The sequence below is a fragment of the Tinamus guttatus genome, unplaced genomic scaffold (assembly GCF_059628265.1).
Source record: "Tinamus guttatus ecotype Peru unplaced genomic scaffold, ASM5962826v1 Tinamus_guttatus_pri_ptg000314l, whole genome shotgun sequence".
Taxonomy (NCBI): Eukaryota; Metazoa; Chordata; class Aves; order Tinamiformes; family Tinamidae; genus Tinamus; species Tinamus guttatus.
In genome coordinates, this window is record NW_028288848.1 from 766245 (window position 1) to 785229 (window position 18985).

Here is an 18985-nt window from a genome sequence, read left to right on the forward strand (position 1 = left end):
AAGTAGCTGGGCAAAAAAAAGTCAATTCAATTAAAGAGAACGCATTAGACCAACCGTATTACCTACCATTCCTTGTGGAGCAAAAGGGTCTAAGTGTCAGCAAACTAGCAGGGAAAGAAGAGTAAATTGGTGAGAGGCCAATTTCATTTGATTTTAAAACATTTGAATAAAACATCCTGAACTGGAAAAAAAAAACAAAAACAAAAAAAACACTAATTTATTTTTTCCCATATTCCAGCCCCATTGACTGCTTTCCAGTAATCACTGCTTAATTCAAAGCAGCTTTTTATTAATTGTGGATCCTTCTCAGCTTCAAAGTAAATTAAAAGCACTTTTCATCTGTATTAATATCTTCCCTTACAGGGTCTAAGAATGACTAGCAGGGCATGCGGATGTCATATCATGAAAAGGCTGAATTCATTCATTTATTAATGGCACTAGGGGGTTTTATTTCACTTTTGTTGTTATGAAGTATCTCATCATAAAAGGAAAAAACACATGAAATACCAAAAAATAGTATCACAGAAAACATCTTAAAACAGCAGCAAGTGTAGCAAATGAGATATCTGCTTCCCCAGAGAAAGATCAACCTCATGCAGATAGTTATATAATTTCTCTTAAAAACCCCTGAGTTTTAGATATTTCAGAAGCCATTTGTGTCACTTTTCCTATTAGCATGTCTAAATATCATTTACTAATATATTGCACCATTACTACCTCTATCCCTTTTCCTCCCCTCTCTTCCCCCATCCTCAGTCAGACATCTTTACCTATTTGGTTGCATTACCACCCCTAAAATCTTCCCATCACCAGATTAACAAGTAAAAGCATTTCATTATTTTCTTGAGTTATTTTTGCCCACAAGACCTGTTACCAACTTTTTCTATCCTCTGAACTCTCAAGTTGAAAGCAACTTGAATAGAGACTTTGAATAGAGAAAAAAAAGACTGCTTTACAAGCTTAATACAAAACACTATTCTTCAAGGTAACTAATCCTATTGTGTCTTTTTATTAATTTTCATTTGTTCTTCAGTTTGTATCCAGAGTTTCCTTTCGAACATTAACACAAGAAGTGTGTGCTTAGTATGATAATAGGAATAACAGCTTGTTTTTTTTTCCTCTGCATTGTAAGTTTTGAAAGCCTTTAAAAAAAACATTGAATTACTTTACCTCTAAAACTCTAGAAATGTTATTGTAGTAAGGTACCAGTCATTAGTCTGTTCTTTTGATGGAACTCAGTTAATTGCAGCTGCTATCATATTGTTGTAAAGTAACTCATCACTACTACATCTTCCATATTTATCAATTTCAACTGAAAATACTGATAAAAATTACCTCCCTCATGATCTGCTTATCTCAACATATTGACCTAGGTAATACAAAAGCTACCATTCAATTATCACAAATATCAGTTTAAAATAAGAACAGGAACTTAGCAGTAGAATAACTTGTAAGAAAAAAAAAAAAAAAGAAAAAAAATGAAGCTGCTCAGCCACAAAGAATGCAGCCCCAGTTACTCAGCATTCGTGCAAATGGAGGGAGCATGCAAGTGAACATGAGTAGAAACTGATGGTTTCGTATCATAATATCATATATTTTACCATTATGAATGAAAGTGCATGTGAAAGCCTCCCACTGATGAAATTATATTTAACAACCTGATAAAATATCTATAAATTTAAGAGCGTAAATTCACATTGGTGAAGATAAGAGAGTCTACATATTGTAATTATGCATGCTGATTTTCTCTGATTGAAAAGATTAAGTTCTCTCATACCACAGTATCATCCAAAAATGTCATCTCAAACGAGATGGGTTTGTTTATTTTTTCTCCATGTTAAATGTTTATGCTGTTAAAACATTTTATCAGAAGTCCTGGTTCTTTTCCACTTGGTTACCGTAACAGGTGTAGAATAATCACCATAAAAGCAATTTCCACAAATTACAACATCAAAGTACAAATAAAGCAGAAAGAGAAAACATAAAATGGCACGCGAGGAGTCTTAATGGAGTAAAAGAAATTGTAAAGATAATGTTACTATGCAATTTAATCTTCTAACTGCAAAATGATGTCTTGACAGACTAATAAGTGTATACTATATTGTCACTCTGTTCAAAGGCGGATTCAGACTGAAGGTGATAACCCCTAGGATGGCTGGAAGGAGAACAGAAAATGAATCTTACCAAAGGCAAAGAATACAGCTTGCTTAGCTGTGATTTGATAGGGTATATGATTACTAATGCGCTAATGCAAGAGTTACAGAAGCCATAGAAGGCGAGTACACAATAAGAAATGCCTATAAAATGAATGACTACATTGGGTTGGAAATAAAGGAACTTCTGTGAAAATATTCTGAGCTCGGATGGTCATGAAACCTGTTCTTAAAGCAAAGAAGCCTCTACCATTTAGATTTCAGAAGACCCCTAATAACTTAATATGCCATGTGTATTTGCAAGCCTTTAAGCCCCGTACATAAACTTGTATATACATCAGTTTAAAAAAAAAAAAAAAAAAAAAAAAAAAAAAAAAAAAAAAGCAACAGATTAAAAAGAAAAAAAAGTTAAAAAAAAAGAATAATAATGACAATATCTTGTATAAAATAATGCTGAGTAGGTGTGAAAACTAAGGCTTGAAGAGTGACCTCCTTTAAAGATCACCACTCTTAAACGCTTCTCCTTTAAACTTAATTTGAACTACTCAGCTTACAATAATTAACAAACAAAACGAACATAGCATTTAAATACATCCAGTTTATAATAGGAGACAATATATGATAAAGAATAGTAAAAAGAAATACAGGCTGATTTATATCCATGTTCAAGATGCTTTCAAGTAGCTCTTATTTATATGAACTCTAAATAAAATTCAAGTAAATTGGATGAGAAGAGATGATTATCAGTCTGTACAATAAAACAAAGACAAGATCCAAGCATATCAGATTAAGGTAATTTTTGCCAGCTCCTCAGGATGCCTCTTCTAGTTAGAATGAAGAAGTGAATTGATTACTTTGCAAATAATATAGCTGCAATTGATTTTTTTTTTTTTTTTTTTTTTTTTTTACCACCACCAGCCTTACCACAGATGACTACAGCTTTAAAATGAATTTTCAAAACAAATAAGATTCTGTGGTTAATACTCACAGAATATTAATGAAGTGTTATTAGTTTAGCAAAATCAGCGTAACCATTTTACAAAATCAAAAACGCATTATCAGCTTACAGTAGTTATTACAGGTATGATGTGAATTAAATAGTTTTATCCCTTTTCTAACATCTAAAGAGAAAGCAAAAAAAAAAAATCTATTTTTACTTATATACATGGGATGTAACTGCATGAGTGCTAATGTACCTGTTACTTAAAAGAGAAAGCACACTTTTTGCTATACTCTTACTGAAGAATTCACATAAGCACTTCAGAGTGCCACTGAATGCCTTTACTTGGGCACAAAAGCAGTTACACCAAACTCATTTTAATGACTGTTTCAAGAATAAATTCCCAGTGAAGAAGTGCAGCCTAAAAGTTCCTTTTAAAACATTTAAATATACACGTTATAATCACTTGCTCCATTGACATCTCCCTACCAACTCTGTAAGATATAACAGCACCATGAAAAAAATGCAGTTTCCCTCTTATATTCCAGCTTAAATGCTGCTTTCCCCTTTTTCATTAGCAGAATATACTGAAGAAATGCAATTACTGCACTCATTCTTCCCAATTGCTACTGTGTACATATAGCCCTTGTTAGCTTTTTAACACTGGAATATATATTTAAATAATCATCAGAAGAGTGAGGAAAAATAAAAAACTGTGAGTTTAATAAGAACAGTGATTATGTTATACAGGAAAGGCAACAACAGAAAAGACACTTCATACGTTACGTTCTATGTAACGCCCATCCAAACATAGTACAGAAATCAGAAGTCTTTCAATCTTGAAAGAAGCACTCACAGAGATAGTAACTCCAAAAGGGAAAAATTAAGTTTCAAAGTGATAAAATTTAAAGCCACAACTCTGCCAGAAAACACGGTTCACACATTTTGTTATTTTTAGAATTAGTGTCTACAAAAGCCACATCTCCTTCTGTCTTACAAGAAAAGCTATCTACATGCCATTTAAGTAATACTTTTAGCTTCAAGAGGCACATAAAGAGATAAAATATGGAGTTCAAAAGGCTAAGCAGCTGAAGAAATAGCAAATTAAATTATCTTACATTTAGTATTATGCAAATTATTATTTTAAATAATAACCTCAAGATTTGGAAGGAAGGCACTTTGGATGAGCAAGCACTGAATTCCACAGATGATTCTAATGTCTTCTTTTAAATTCACTGAGCTCAGAATTTACTGCACAGTAATTAGTCCTTAACTCTGAATGTCTTATTTTAATCATACTTTTAAACTAAACAAGAAAATGCAAAATATGAATAACCCATAGTTTTAGCTCATTGCTGTTAATGTTAGACCTAAACTGGTTATGTGTGACAGATTTGCATTTTGAGAAATATTTTCCTCATATACTTTTAAACTCACAGTACTACACAAAAAAGGAGCAGTAATAACTATGTCGTGTAACTGCACACACTGTATAGCTTTACCGAGTGTTTTATTTCCAAATGCTTTAAACTCCTCTTAATTAAACTAAATAAGATAGCTGCTTCTTTAGTCAGAAATGAAAGCAGAGAAAAGTCAAGGGACTTAAATGACTCTATAGATGTAGATAGCATAAAAATCAGGATTATAACTGCTGTCCTTTGCTTTTCCGCTCGCATTCATATGCCATAGCCATCAGGACATAACATTGGAGAATATAACATATGAGTTCCTGATGCCTTTTCTGGCTTGCAACTTTGGTCTTTCTACACTTAACTACTGCTTTATCTATAGCATAGAGTACTTCTGCATACTTTCTTTAGATTATAATCTAATCTGCTATCTATAATCCTGGAACCGCTTTTGAGCAGCACTCCTATGAATAACCCATAGCACTGTCCTTGCAGGCTTTTGATGCTACTGTAACATAAGCATTAGATACCCACAGCATCATCTACAGTTCACCCTAAAAAACAATTTAACGTTCAGAAAAACTTAGTCATCTTGTTGCAAATCGGGCAGAAATCTTGTCTTTGTTTCCGAGAGCTTTCCAGCCTTACTGCCTCTGGTCTTTACTGGGTCTTTAGGTAAGAGACAAGAGCAACAATGCCTTACTTGAATGTTTCGATACAAACTGGGTCTACACTGCAGTAAATTTTCACTACTTATAAAAATAATTAAATTTTAAATTAGGTATCTCAACCACAAAGTGCAATACACAAGGCAAAGCTTCTGCAATCTCCTGCAGGGAATTTACTAACCCTCCTTTCCAGATATTCCATGGAATTTCCCTGCTGTCAGACGGACAGATCAGAGCAAGAATCAGCAGAAACCAAAACATGGGCTGATGTGATTATCATAGCTCCCCAAAAGGTGCTCCCCCAATTCCAAAGACAAACTCAACATTTATATAATATGTAAAACTATGTAACAATATGTAAAAAATGTCATATATATTACACAAACATAACATTTAATAGCAATATATAGAACCCTAACCAACATATTACTATGCACTAGTAATTTACAGATAGGGCTACCTTAAAATTGCAGACAGTACTTCTACACCACCAATGGCTCCACAAATGTAATTTTAGCTGAAATTTCTTCATAAGGAGAACTTCTTGGATACTTTAGCAAAAAATGGTCTTCTCTCAAAAGGAACAGAGTTGCTTGTTCTATTTCACTGAAAGCAGTTTTGAAGACTCCTGCTTACCTCCTGTGTAGTTTATAAATGTTTATGAGCAGTTTCATCAGCAGTTAGTAAATTGTTTCAAAACTTGTAATTTAATAGCATTTCTGAAAGAGTGAAAAGGTACATGTGCCTGCACCCATTTCTCCTCTGGCTAAAGTGCATTTCATGCTGTTTGAAGTTTTATTTCTTATTCTAGTACCCTTAGATATATTTCGTTATTTGTAAAACACACACACACCAGCACTTCCTTTCCTTTTCTATTTTTTCTTTTTTATTTTAAAAAAAGAGAAATACTAATAGGCCATCGAAGGCTATGCTGCTCTGATTATTTTTCACTTGGGGTTCTACACTAAATTCTCAAATCGCTCCCATACACAAAAGTATGACATGAAATCTGTGGGGCATGACACATTTTCCAGCTCCTACACTTACATGACATCTTTTATGCCTTGCCCCTACACTGAGGCCAGACCAAGTGTATCCTGCTTTGAAGGCTGCATCCAGGATGATGCACAGAAAACGCAGAGGATCATTCAGCTCTCACCTCTTGCTTGGTACATCCATGTGGCCACCAACAACATTTCAGGTTGTTCAGGGACCTGGTAGACAGGATCCTGCGGGAGATCTGAAGAGCAAAAGCTCCAGGAGAGTTGATTGATCTGGGAGGACAAATTCCCCAGGACACCAAGATGTTCCACTCTGATCTGTATTTCCTCCAACTAGCTGAGCAGGCCTCCTGGCATGCTTATCTGAACTACTATGTCTAGTTTAAGACATTGACATAATGGAGCAAGTCTAGGGCAAGTGGAAAAAGTGGAGGGCAACCAATATGATTAGGGACCTGGAGAGCATCACATCCAAGGAAAGGGGGAAAGAGCAGGGTGTTTATTCAGCCTAAGAGAAGGCAAAGGCAGTATAGCACTGTCTCCAACTACATAATGGATGGATGAAGAGAAAACACTCTTCTCTGAGCACATAGTAAAAGGACGAGATGCAATGGGCACAAACTGCAACATGAGAAAGTCTGAACAGATATAAAGAAAAAAGACTGGTCAAGGATCTGAGCAATCTGATCTAACTTGATGTTGGTCTCTGAGAAGAGAATTGGACCAGAGAGCTTCAGAGGTTCTTCCAATCTAAACTATTCTGTGATTCTCAGATTCAAAACTTCCATATCCACAGCAAGTGAATTCTGTGCTGCACCTATACTAATCTGATCAAGAAACCTATTATTCATTACCACTACTAAATTAATACAAACATTTTGTTATCAACAAAAATTAGTCACTTCTGTAATATTCATATGCACCACAGAGCATTTTTCAGACACTGTCACTGGGAACAAAACAAAAATAAAATTACCCTAAATGAAAACAACTCAAAGCCTGGAAAAAGATGCTATTAGAAGACAAAAGGAGTAATGATGATGTTTCCATATACATACAAACAGCTTTTATTTCACTCATTTGAGAATATCTGACAGCTTGAATGGTTTTTCACTACCTGGACTGCTAGTTAATATGGCAATTTAACATGACTGCAATCTGCAAGAGTGTCAGTCTTGCGTATTTTTCTTGTCACAGTAATGAATAACAAAAACAACCAAAGTTAAAGTACCCAAGAAGGTATAATCAGAACCTCATGAAACAAGAAGAATAAAAAGAAGGAAAGAAGTTCACACAAGGTTCACTTTCCCCCAGTTTTGTTTGATGTGCAAGGTGTATGGCATGCTGAAGGAAGTGTAAGGGAAGAAAGAGAAAATAGGAGGTCACTTTTACCAAACCAACTGCACAGAAGGATAAAAGTAATAAAACCATCTATGAGGACATAAACATAAGATCAAAACTCTATTCTGGACTCGGTCATCTTAAATTCCCAGTGGAATTATGTGGCCAAAGGGCTAATGATCTTGGACAAGATAATACAGTATAAAAGAAGAAAACACAATGTAAGAAAAAGTCTGGGCTGGAGTCACAAGAAAAAGAGCAGGAAAGGAGGTTAATTAAAGGTTGATTAAAGGTAAAAAATTAAGGTTGCTAATTTTGCTCTGGTTCCTTCATTCGCATAGTCCAGTTTATGAGGGAGCTGCTGACAAGCTACTTTTCTATCCCCTGAAGTACATCATTACCTCTGTATCTGAACCACATGTGATCACTCCTGCAAAAGCATATCCAGTTCTGGCATCCACAGTTCCCAAGAAATACCGAAATACTTGAGGGTTCAGATGGGAGACACAAGAATGACAGTCAGACTGGAGATAAATGAATAAAAGGTGATGGAGTACACGATAAATATTTACAACGCTATATATTGTACAACGGGAAGCTCTTCTTTTTAGCATAGAAACTGTATTTCAAAACTAGTGCATGAAAAGCTACACTAAAAATGAGTCACTAAAAAAAAAAAAAAAAAAACAAGGGCACAAAAAAAATCAATAACAAACAGTCAGAACTATCTAGCAAGAGCCGAATGCCTCCCATTCCTAGAAATACTTAAGTCAATCCTGGATCTTTTTTTTGAAATATATGTTCTAGTTCAAACAGCAATTAATTTGCGAGAGCCTATGCTTCGGTTTATGTCTCATTTCAGATTATATGACCACAGTAGTCCCTCCCGGATTTATCGTCTATGAGATATAACACCAAGATAGCAATGAAATCAAATGCTTACATGAAAAACTAATGACAAGTGACTAATGCACTTATAGCCAGATTTTTTAAAAAGCAGATGTCCTGCAAGCTCACCACCCTCCTGCTTAATATGATTATCTGACTATCTATGCTTGATAGTTGTTTATATTTCCTCACTCAAGGCATGCAGCATTTGTCTAATACAGACAGAGCAGTTATTTCTCTTCCATTTCTTCAAAGTATATGCAATTAGCTTCAGGATAACAAAGCACTCAAGAGAGATTATAAAAAAGACACCATTAACACAATTTAGAAGTCCTTAAAACATTTCATAATAAAAACAATCATCATTTCATAACGGAAACAAACAGGATGACAGCCCTGACATCCTTTTGCACAGTCTAAAGGAGTGAGAAGTCAGGCTACGTTCTGACCAGCTCCACAGCATTTGCCCACTTAACAACTAAGTTTGCAAGCCAGAGCTGATCTTCTTTCTAAAGAGCCTGTGCTTCTGCCCAGCCCTAGGCTATTCCTTAGCAAAGGCCACATGTGTGGCTATTGACTTCGTCACATCCTCACCCTTTGGTAACTTCAGCTCAAACCATATAAAAAATAGTTAACCAGCTAGGAACTGTTTGTAACCCATGGGCCTTACTGACTGATATTTTATTTCTGTTCTTTCATCATAGACATAAATATTTTGACCATATGATTATAAGATTAACACCCCAGCTTTGCAAAAGGTCTATACATATAACCCTAGCACATCAAAAATGCCTAAGAGGCCCTAAAGATCAGAACTATTTTCCATTCTGAGGGATTTTCTGCTAATGGCATACATGAAGTTTAACTCCTGATCTGTATCACCTTCCACACCGTGGCTACAATAATTCCTGCCCATTAGGATTTAGTATTTCCATCAGAAATGCTGATTCTCTACAGGAAAGCTCCTCCACATGAACTCCCTCAATCTTTGAAGGTTCAGCCCTTTAGAAAACAAGAAGGTTCCCAGCTCCAGCAAACTCTGCTGCAAGCACCCAGTTTCCAGTTAGCTTGCCACAGGCTGAAGAACTAAGCTTTGAAACCCTAAACAAAACGCAGACCCATAATTCTGGTTATTGTTGTACCTAGAGCTGGAAACTACCATTTCCAACACTAGAGACAGGGAGCCACTACATACCTGGTAGGTTCAGTGCTACGAGGTCAGATTTAGAGCCTTCAAGTCATGGAAGAAGTGACCACTAGTAGCTGCCAAGAGGCAACCCTAGGGCAGGGATTACCCTCCAGCTCTGGTGGGTTGTGGGACAGGGAACCCAGCTGTTGCAGATATCTTGTAGGTCTGAGTTCAGAGCAGTCTCATTAGTGAAAACACCTGTACTTGGAAGACTTTAAGAAAGACAAAAGCTTCTCTAATTTGAACACCTAAAAATCCTGCCTGTTTTGTGGTCACTGTTACCAAAAAAAAAAAAAAAAAAAAATTGATCCAGTCTGGCATAAAACCAAATTTAAACAAAAATCTAAGGAAGAGAAATCCTACATGCTATTCACATTTATCTCTAAAACCCGGGTATGATTGGGCAACTAAGATTTCTAGAAGAGACAGCCATGATAAACTGGATGAAAAGATCTATTCCCTACTCCCATCTTCCTATTTCCCTTCTGATTCCCTATGAGCCAAACATTTACTTTCTAAATTACTCTGACTGTGTGAGAACTGCTCCATATGACCTTTCTAGGCTTCTATGGTCCAACAAGGCAAAGATGTTTTCTTCAGGGAGAATTTTAATAACAAGAGAAAAATAAAAACCTTCAAAGATTATTAAAAAAAAAAAAAAAGTTTTCTGTACTCTGTCATCTGCTCCCCACAAAATCCCAAAATGAGCAATTGATACACTTCCTATAGCAAATCAAAAGTCCTGAACAGAAGCTATCTTTGAGCAATATTTTCTATTACATTCTGAATAACTACAATCTGCTTAATTAAGTAGAAAAGGAAAATGAAAATCTCATAAAAATTCTCAATATCTACTTGTTTAACATCACCGGGAGGTAATTTTTATTTGCAAATACTGTATCTATACATCTGTATTGCTTTATACAGCTACTAGTAGTCAGTGCCTTGGTCTGTTTGGAAAATAAAACTCTGTACAATTAGCACATCAGTTACAGCAGTTCTTATCTCAGACATTCAAATTATACACCAATTAGAGCTATGCATCACTAAGGACTAATTATCTTTTAATTAGGTGTTTTGGTTTCTTTAAAATACCAGCTGAACTATTAACAGTGCTTCTACTTCTCAAGGAATAGCAGTTACAAAAACTATTTTAAATATTTACTGCTATTCTTGATATCAATATTAAAGGTGTTTTTAAGTAATTGGAAAAAGAAATACAACCATTCTCACCAGCAACAGTGCTGAAACGCACATTTACATTTACTGGAATAGTACTGGAGTTGGCAAATATGGGTAGCACCATTGCTCCAATATATTTTAAAACAAATTCTGAAACCTCTATCCTTATTTGTTAAAGAAATACTGGTATAATCAAATGATCAGAAAACACCATCTATAATTTAGCAAGACATTTAGAGATTCTATGATTTCATTTTGAAAAATGCTATCTTTGATCCAAGCACATATTTTAAGGTTTTGTGAAACTCTACAGACTCACGTTTTTTCTTGGTGCAACTGGTGTTTGAACTACAAGGAAATAAATTACAGATAGTAAAGAGCATCAGTTGTCCACAACAAGAACTTGGAAGCTTCCAGTATTATATTTGATTGTATTAGAAGAAAAAGGAACTGATAATTACCATCCACATCTCCTTTATTTAATGCATTAAGTACTTTTAGCAGATATACCTGTAATAATATACCTAAGACATACAATTTTTCATAATGGTAGCCAGTGTGTTGAAAAATGGAATGAAGTTCAGTTTAGGAACCTAGTATTTAAAGGAAACTCCATGCTGTTGTCCCATTTATTTCAGTTTTGATATCATTTTGCTTCACTTAATGGAGTTGCTTTTCTAACATTTCTAACTCTGAAGCAAAAAACTCTATTTGAACTATGATACTACAAAAACATCTTTTCATGTACTTTAATCGGCTATAAGAAACAATCCTACATCAAATATAAATCTGAATTTCTGGCTGTTTCCTATAAGACAAACCAAATACTTGCCATGCCCCAAAAAGTAATCATGTGAGTCACTTTGATAGAACATCAAAGTGCACATACATCACAAGCAGTCATGTCATCTGCTACTGAAATCCTTCTTTTTTTTTCTTTTTTAGCTTCTTGTCTACCCTGGTTCTTTATTTTGCTTTTATTATCATGCATGACACCTAAAACAACGTTAGTTCCTCATGGAAGAGATCATTATTTACTTGTTTTTTTCTCTATTTTAACCAGCTATTTTGGAGAAACATACTACTGCAAAGATCCAAAAAATTGTTTTTTCTGCCATAAACTCATCCCTTTTCACTGCCTCTTTTCACACCAAGTTTAGTCCAATAAAGGGCTGCTTTGTGTAAAATGTTGGTGGCTAATAAAGCAGCAATATCGAAGGAATACAAGCATACGGGCAACATATGTAAGCATATATTAGCTGGTACATAATTCAAGCACATTAAGCTCCTTGAGGTTTGTTTCCCCCTCTGATGAGGATCATTTTCATAAACATACATTCATTATCAATCCTGACTTTACAATGTGATCAATATCATCATCTTTATTGAAAACTGAAGCTAAGCACATATTTCAGGCTATACCTGAGCCATCTTTAAACTCTTACCCAATCCTTTCTTCATAGGAGCCACCCTTCTTTCCTGTTCTCCAGAATAATTCATGGTTCCTCATAGAACTGTACCTAAGTAATGGTTCGGTGATTTTTGTTTTTTTATATCCTACTTTTAAACCTCACTGTGAAATGCATTTTATATTTACAGTAAGAAAACATCAAAGTCATTTTGGAAGCTAATGTATCCACTTCATCATCCATTCCTGTTCAGTGTATAAAGAATTATACTGTCTTCACACACAGCTATATGCATTTACTCATGAGCCTCAACGAAAACCATTATGGCACTTAGAAACTCAACCATTCACTGTAAATCACAGTGATTAGATTTAAGCATGCAGTCACTGACAGGAGGAGGGTCTGTACAAGCACAGCTATACGTGGCTACGCACACAATTTCCAAGCAAAAATGTCCAGAATTATGACCTTTAAAAAATTCTGAAAGAGATTAGCTTTTCTGATCTTTATTTGCTAATTTAGCAACGAGGATTGTGTTACAAATTCTTATGGTAGTTACTGACAATTTTTACTTCTTGAAGTAAAAATTTAAAAAATCAATCATAAAAATTCAAAAAGAATTCCAAAACAAAGCAAGTTGAAGTAAGAGTATGCCATACTTACTAAATTTTATTACAAGGGCAGATGTGCTTCTTGACTTACATGAAATTGTTTTTCAGTTGCTACAGGCAGGCTATTAACAAGGGAAAGAAAATCAATTCTGTAACAGAAGCCAGAAAGCTAAATGAATACTGGTTACCTCTCTCAAAAAACCTTGGAAGTTTATAAATGTAGTTGCTCTGATTGTTTAAGCTTTACACATGAACAGTGCTCTTTCCTATATAGAAATATAATGTAAACATAATTCACTCTTATTTTAGCACAGAAACTAATGCAAGGTGCCAGTTTAACCCCCCTCTTTGCCCTCCCCCCCAAAAAATTGCTTTCAGAAAAAAAAAAGAATATATATTAAAACATACTAAAGCCTAATGCAGCTAGGTTTCTTATAGCAAAAATAAATTCATTTCTTTCCAACATATTTGGGCATTTTAAATGTACACTAGCATCTAACTTCATTATAACAGCAATTATGCTATGCTATGGAAACATATAAAGGAGGAACTATTTAATGATGAAACTTTTTTTGTGCGTGTGCATGTGTGTTGTTTTTCTTAAATAAAACCTGATTTTGTCGGAGCGCTTTACTGTTAAGGTTGGAATTAAAACTGACCCTCCCAATTACAGGCACAGACATTTCTGGGCCTTTAGTTTACTCCAGAGAGAAAAAGAAATAACTAATATCTTTTGATTTTTATAAGATTTTTTCCCTGAGTGTTCCTAACCATGTGAATCCTTCTTAGCTAATAGCTGAAGGCTGACAATCTCTGACAGCACAGGTAGGAAACTCCTGAAGTGTAATTGTGATGATATTTCCTGCAAAGGCAACAGAATCTGCTTTAAAACTAGGATAAAAATGTGCTGCTAACTCAAGTTGAGATCAGACTTAAAGTCTGACAATTATAGAAAGGTACAGGTGCATGAAGGCAGCTGATCACAACACAAACATTTTACTGCTGTCCTTAGGGACAGAGCCCATCAACTGCATAATCAGGACACTGTTTTAAAGTTATTTGTTGGTGTTACATAGACATTTGGCAGAATACGGTCACCAATGACAAAAAGATGAAAAACATCTGTTTACTGCTGTAGTAATAGAAATTCCTTGCCATAAAATTAGTTGTTTGAGACTGAGCAACATGTTGTTACTTTTGTTATTAATATTTGCATAGCTGCCAGGAGCCCAAACTTTATTATAATAATCACTACTTCAGGGAGCACTGACCACCATTTGAGGCGCTGGTTGAAACTGAGTTCCTCCATCACCAGTGGAGTCTGAATTACATCCACTCTCAAAATACACTAAAAATGAGCAGAAACAAGTGTTAGGGCTCTGCTACATATTTCATGCAGAAATCCTGCGTGTTGAAGCATTTTGAGATGGAATTCTTTTCAGTGGAGATATAAAACAGAACATCTTTAAAAGGCTGGGACTGTCAAAGACCTGTTAGTCCTAGAACTTGGACAATCAAACATAGGAGCAGTGAATCTGGATGATAAATCTTATCCTTACATTAGATCCTCTAATAATAAAATACCTTACACAGATTTCCTCTCAGAAACATGAAAGCTGCATAAATTACTGTTACCTATCCAAGCCTGAGACAGCTGTAATATACATATATATATATATATAGCTATAAAGTTAGCTAAAGAATATTCTTTTAGCATCACAACATTTAAATGCAATATTTTCCCAAGTTCTAGAGACATTCTCCTGATCGAGCAGCTAGCTGTATGCCTGATGTTACCACTACGAATGGAAGAGGAACACTGACTAATGTGAAACTACAGTATAATTTTATGATGAGAGCAGGACTTCCATTTGAAATGGTTAATATTTGCTTCTACTTTCTGTCTTTGGCAAGTAAATCCGTGCTACCTAGCGCTGAACAACTTGTACTCTGAGGACATTAGACTTGCCAGTGACAGGTCATTGAGTTGTTGCTGATTTCAAAGTCAAGAAAGATTGCACTTCAAAAGAGACTACGTTGTATAAGAACTACCAGGGATTTATTATGACTTAGAAAAACCGTATGCAAAATTGCTAAATAAGAAGCAAAATTGCTAAATAAGAAGCATGCAAACTAAAAGCACTTGAGGAAGCAACTGTGAGTCATTGACCAAACGAAAAATCATGTGTGTGGATGTAGGTTTTTTCTTGTGCATGTGAAAATCCTGAAGACAACCAAATGCAAAAATGGAGGTAATATACATGACTTTGACAGAAAAAAAGAAATGTGTTCTATAATTAGAACTGTAAATCCTTCTACCACAGAAAAAGAAATGGTAATGATCAGTTAACTGCAGCACCAAACCTTCCGAGTGAAAGACATGAGTAATCTTAGCTCTAGTTCCAGAATAATAGCAGGTATAAAAGGAGAGTGGTGAAGTACATATGAACAACACAACTTGAAAAATCAGTTACAAGGCTGGTGAAGTAACTATTTCTGCTTCCTCAGGAACCCATTCATCATACATTCTATTCTTGATAAATCACAATGAATAATGTGAAAATAGGAGACTAGTACTCAGAATGAATTTGAATAATGTAAGACATCTCCTGAAATGAATATACAGTCCCTTACTAAAGTAGTGTGTAAAGGCATGTATCAAGATTCAATGCTGCTATCTTTCTTATTTCTAAGAATAGAATACCTCCCAAGGAAGCAGCAATTTCCTTAGCTTTAACAGGATTAAATGAATCCTTAGTGGCAAGCTGATATAAAATATTGCTGTTTTTTAACCAACATGATCTGACCAACATAGCACACGTACAGTAGCGAAAGACCACAGCTGAGTTTCTGAGCATCTATGCATCTAAACTTTGCATGAGAATATAAAACTAACTGCCTAATCACCACAGAAAGGCAAATGTGGCTAATCTTGGAAAAGCAATTTTAGCCTAGTCTAGAGAGTGTTCAGACACCATCTAAAGGTGTTCCTTGCTCTGAACCAGAACACAACTCTGCCATCACTAGCTTGAACCTCCTAAAGTCTTTTCATCAGCTTAACAATAACATGATTTTTCTAAGGATTATCATCCTTTATCTGGAAGCTCTTTGATATGATAATAGACTGATTTCAATCATCTTTGCTGATTAGGAAGATGAAATATGGCATTCTAAGGCTGTAGAAGATCATAGATATTAGAACGGGGAGTGCACTTCAGGCTGCCCTTGGCAACTATAACCTTTGGATAGGGACAACCATGACATCCCTCTCTGAGTCCTAGAAAGGCCTTTTAAAATCCTGTCTCATAAAGTTAGCGTAAAAAATAGACTTCATATTTTCTCTGAGAAAGTTTCCTACTCCATTTACCATATCTACTATCAGTGAATTCAATGAGAGATTTTTAGAGATAATGTGAATGTCAGATACTTCCTTGGAGTAGAATGAATCGCCATATGTAAAACTTAACAGGTGACTAGTAAACTTGTGGACTTAGGAAGGAAAATACAGAAGACAATATTGCCATCCTAAAACTTAGTTTCCAGAACTGAACCTTAGCATTACATTTTATTGTGTGTAAAATAGAAAGTCACTTCATTTTTAGATGGTAGAAAATTTTATGTAAAATTAACAGGACAGGAAAGGAATACAATACACAAGTACCCCCATCTCTGAGACACAACAGTCTAGAATAATGAATTTCCATATCTTAAAAGTAAATATAAAAATCTGCACAACTGTGACAAATAAGAATGAACCAAAGGCTTGATTTATAAATAAAGAAATAAATCTAACCATTTAAATCCTAACTAGGAATCTAACATTTTTTAAGGACTCTTGAGAACAAGCATTAAAAATGTTTGCCAGTAAGTTGTTATGTTGCAGTGGAAGACTTGCAAGCTATAAACACCTGACAGAGTTGCACAGCACAGGTATATGTATCTCAATTACATTTGTCTTACTGTGATTATATAGGCATCTTCAAAATTTAAAGGCAAAAAGGAGAAAGGAGTGTGTAATGCAATTACTTCAGGGACAGTTGTCATTTGACGACTGAAGTTGTTCTCTCCTTAGGAAGTGGGATGGGTGGGTGGAAAAGATTGTTCAAGTGAAGAATGAAAAAAAGAGTTTAACTTTGAGGAGTTTTATACAAAATAACATACAAGTTAAACGCGCATAAAAGTTAACAAAGTCAATAAATTCATGTTTGGATACTGTATGACACTTGCACTCATAGAAAACATCATGTATGACTAAAAAAAGGACAGATTTACCTAATTCAACATGGGGATAATACTTCTCTACCGGGTTAGTTTAGAGAGCAAAGATGAATGTTTTAGTCCAGGATTTTGAATAAGACGACTCCTCAGTAGATGGATTTATCATATTTAAATATATGAAACAGGCTCTATATTTTATAATCAAAAGTGTTCTCTTCCTCTCCACTTGGAATATTCGTAATTACAGTTACCATGTTCCTGTTTGATTTCTGGCTGTGAAGCTGTGAAGCACTAAAACGTATTTTGAGCTTTCTCTGTTTTCCCGAGCAAATCACAAGAGATTATGAAAGTTATTTTAACAATTTAATTTTAAAGAATTAGTTCTTTAAAAAAGCTACTGCCAAAAGCCTTTCATCCACATAAAGCACGCCTGATTAGTGCAGGATGTACAGTATTTACAAACACTCCAATGTTAGCTCTGAAGACATACTACAGCATGATATAGATAGTCAACCTATAGGAAGGCTAAAGATTAATGATAATACACAAAAATATCTATGCATGTGTCTATATATAGATAAACATAACATATGAGTATAAATATACATTCAATAATTTTAACTTCAGGTATAAAAATGAGGATCAAAGTCTGATTCATTTTAGTAAGGAATTGAACAGCCCCAAATGACAAAAACACAAGCAATGCAATATAATGTTTATACAAAGAAATACACTATACAAAAAATAGCTATTTGTCTACTTTCTGTATGAGTGAAAACTTTCATTTCAACATAAACGAAACTTTTGTTTCAATATAAATAATTATTCTTTTCAATATAAAGCTAAAATACCAACATCTTCACCAGCATAAAATGATCACATGGTCACACTAACCTGTATTTTAATTGGCCAGGAAAAATTGCTGACATAGACATAGAAAGTGATGTTTGGATTGCTCCGAAAATTAAATTTTTCACAGGAAAAGCTATCTCTGTATTCCTTAATATTAGTCTTAGAAACAACAGGAATTTCTTCTCCAGATATTGTTCCAGCTAAAAAAAAAAAAAAACACATACACACACATATATATATATACTCATTTATGACTAATAGTCACAAAAAATGTCAAACTAAATCTGCATGTGAAACTTGAGATTCAGAAGGTACTTACATTCTTTATTCTACAACATTAATATGTATTTAAATTTCCATGATATATCAGATACATTTCATATTGAAATTCTACAAAAACTCTTACTCTGACTTCAAAATATGAGGATTATCCCAGTTAGATAAACAACTAATATGGTTTCCTCTAGTAATTTACACACCACTTCAGTAAAAAAATAATTGATTAATAAAGCATAGAATGCCAAGTTGTCTACCTCTAAAATTATTGCTAGAGTGTCTTAATTGTTTTTGAAAGCTTCTATACCATACCTACTAATAAATATGTATCATCTTTTTGCAAATGCACTGATGACTTTGTGTTTATTTTAAATACACAGAATTTTCTAACCGCGGTATGTCAAAATGCTTAAAATAGATGTTTATGTAATACAATCTTCTTCTTAAAAAATGGGATTTTTTTTTTTAAGTAAAATTTCAATACAGGCATCATTTTTCTCCTTGGATGTATTTTCAGAAAGTCAACAGAACCCATTCAGAGAAACTTTCTAAATAAAGCTTTCCTTCCTTTTTACTTAAACAAAAAAGAGTAATAGGGTTCAAAGTTGGAGAAAAATAGATAAGCAGCTTCTTTTATCAGCATACACAGAAGAACTTCATTGTTTGATATCAATGTTAAGGTTAATAATTAAATTTTTAGCTAGAACACTGAAACAAAGAAATTAAAATCTCACTCTCTCCAGTAGTTAAGAAAGCAATTTATCTTAATTAAAATCACAGCATTTCATAATGCTGTCATTTTAAAATTTAAATAGAGTACAAGGTTTTCCTACCAAAGTATTTTTAAT

At 34.4% G+C, this 18985-nt stretch overlaps 1 protein-coding gene across 1 annotated transcript in view; it reads right to left on the bottom strand.

Moving 5' to 3' along the window:
* The window catches only part of ATRNL1 (attractin like 1), a 432492-nt gene that overhangs the window by 240142 nt on the left and 173365 nt on the right, over nucleotides 1-18985 (bottom strand). The window contains exon 24 of the mRNA XM_088528590.1: nucleotides 17904-18061. Within this exon, the coding sequence (XP_088384716.1) occupies nucleotides 17904-18061 (158 nt within the window). The remainder of the gene's footprint in view (nucleotides 1-17903; nucleotides 18062-18985) is intronic.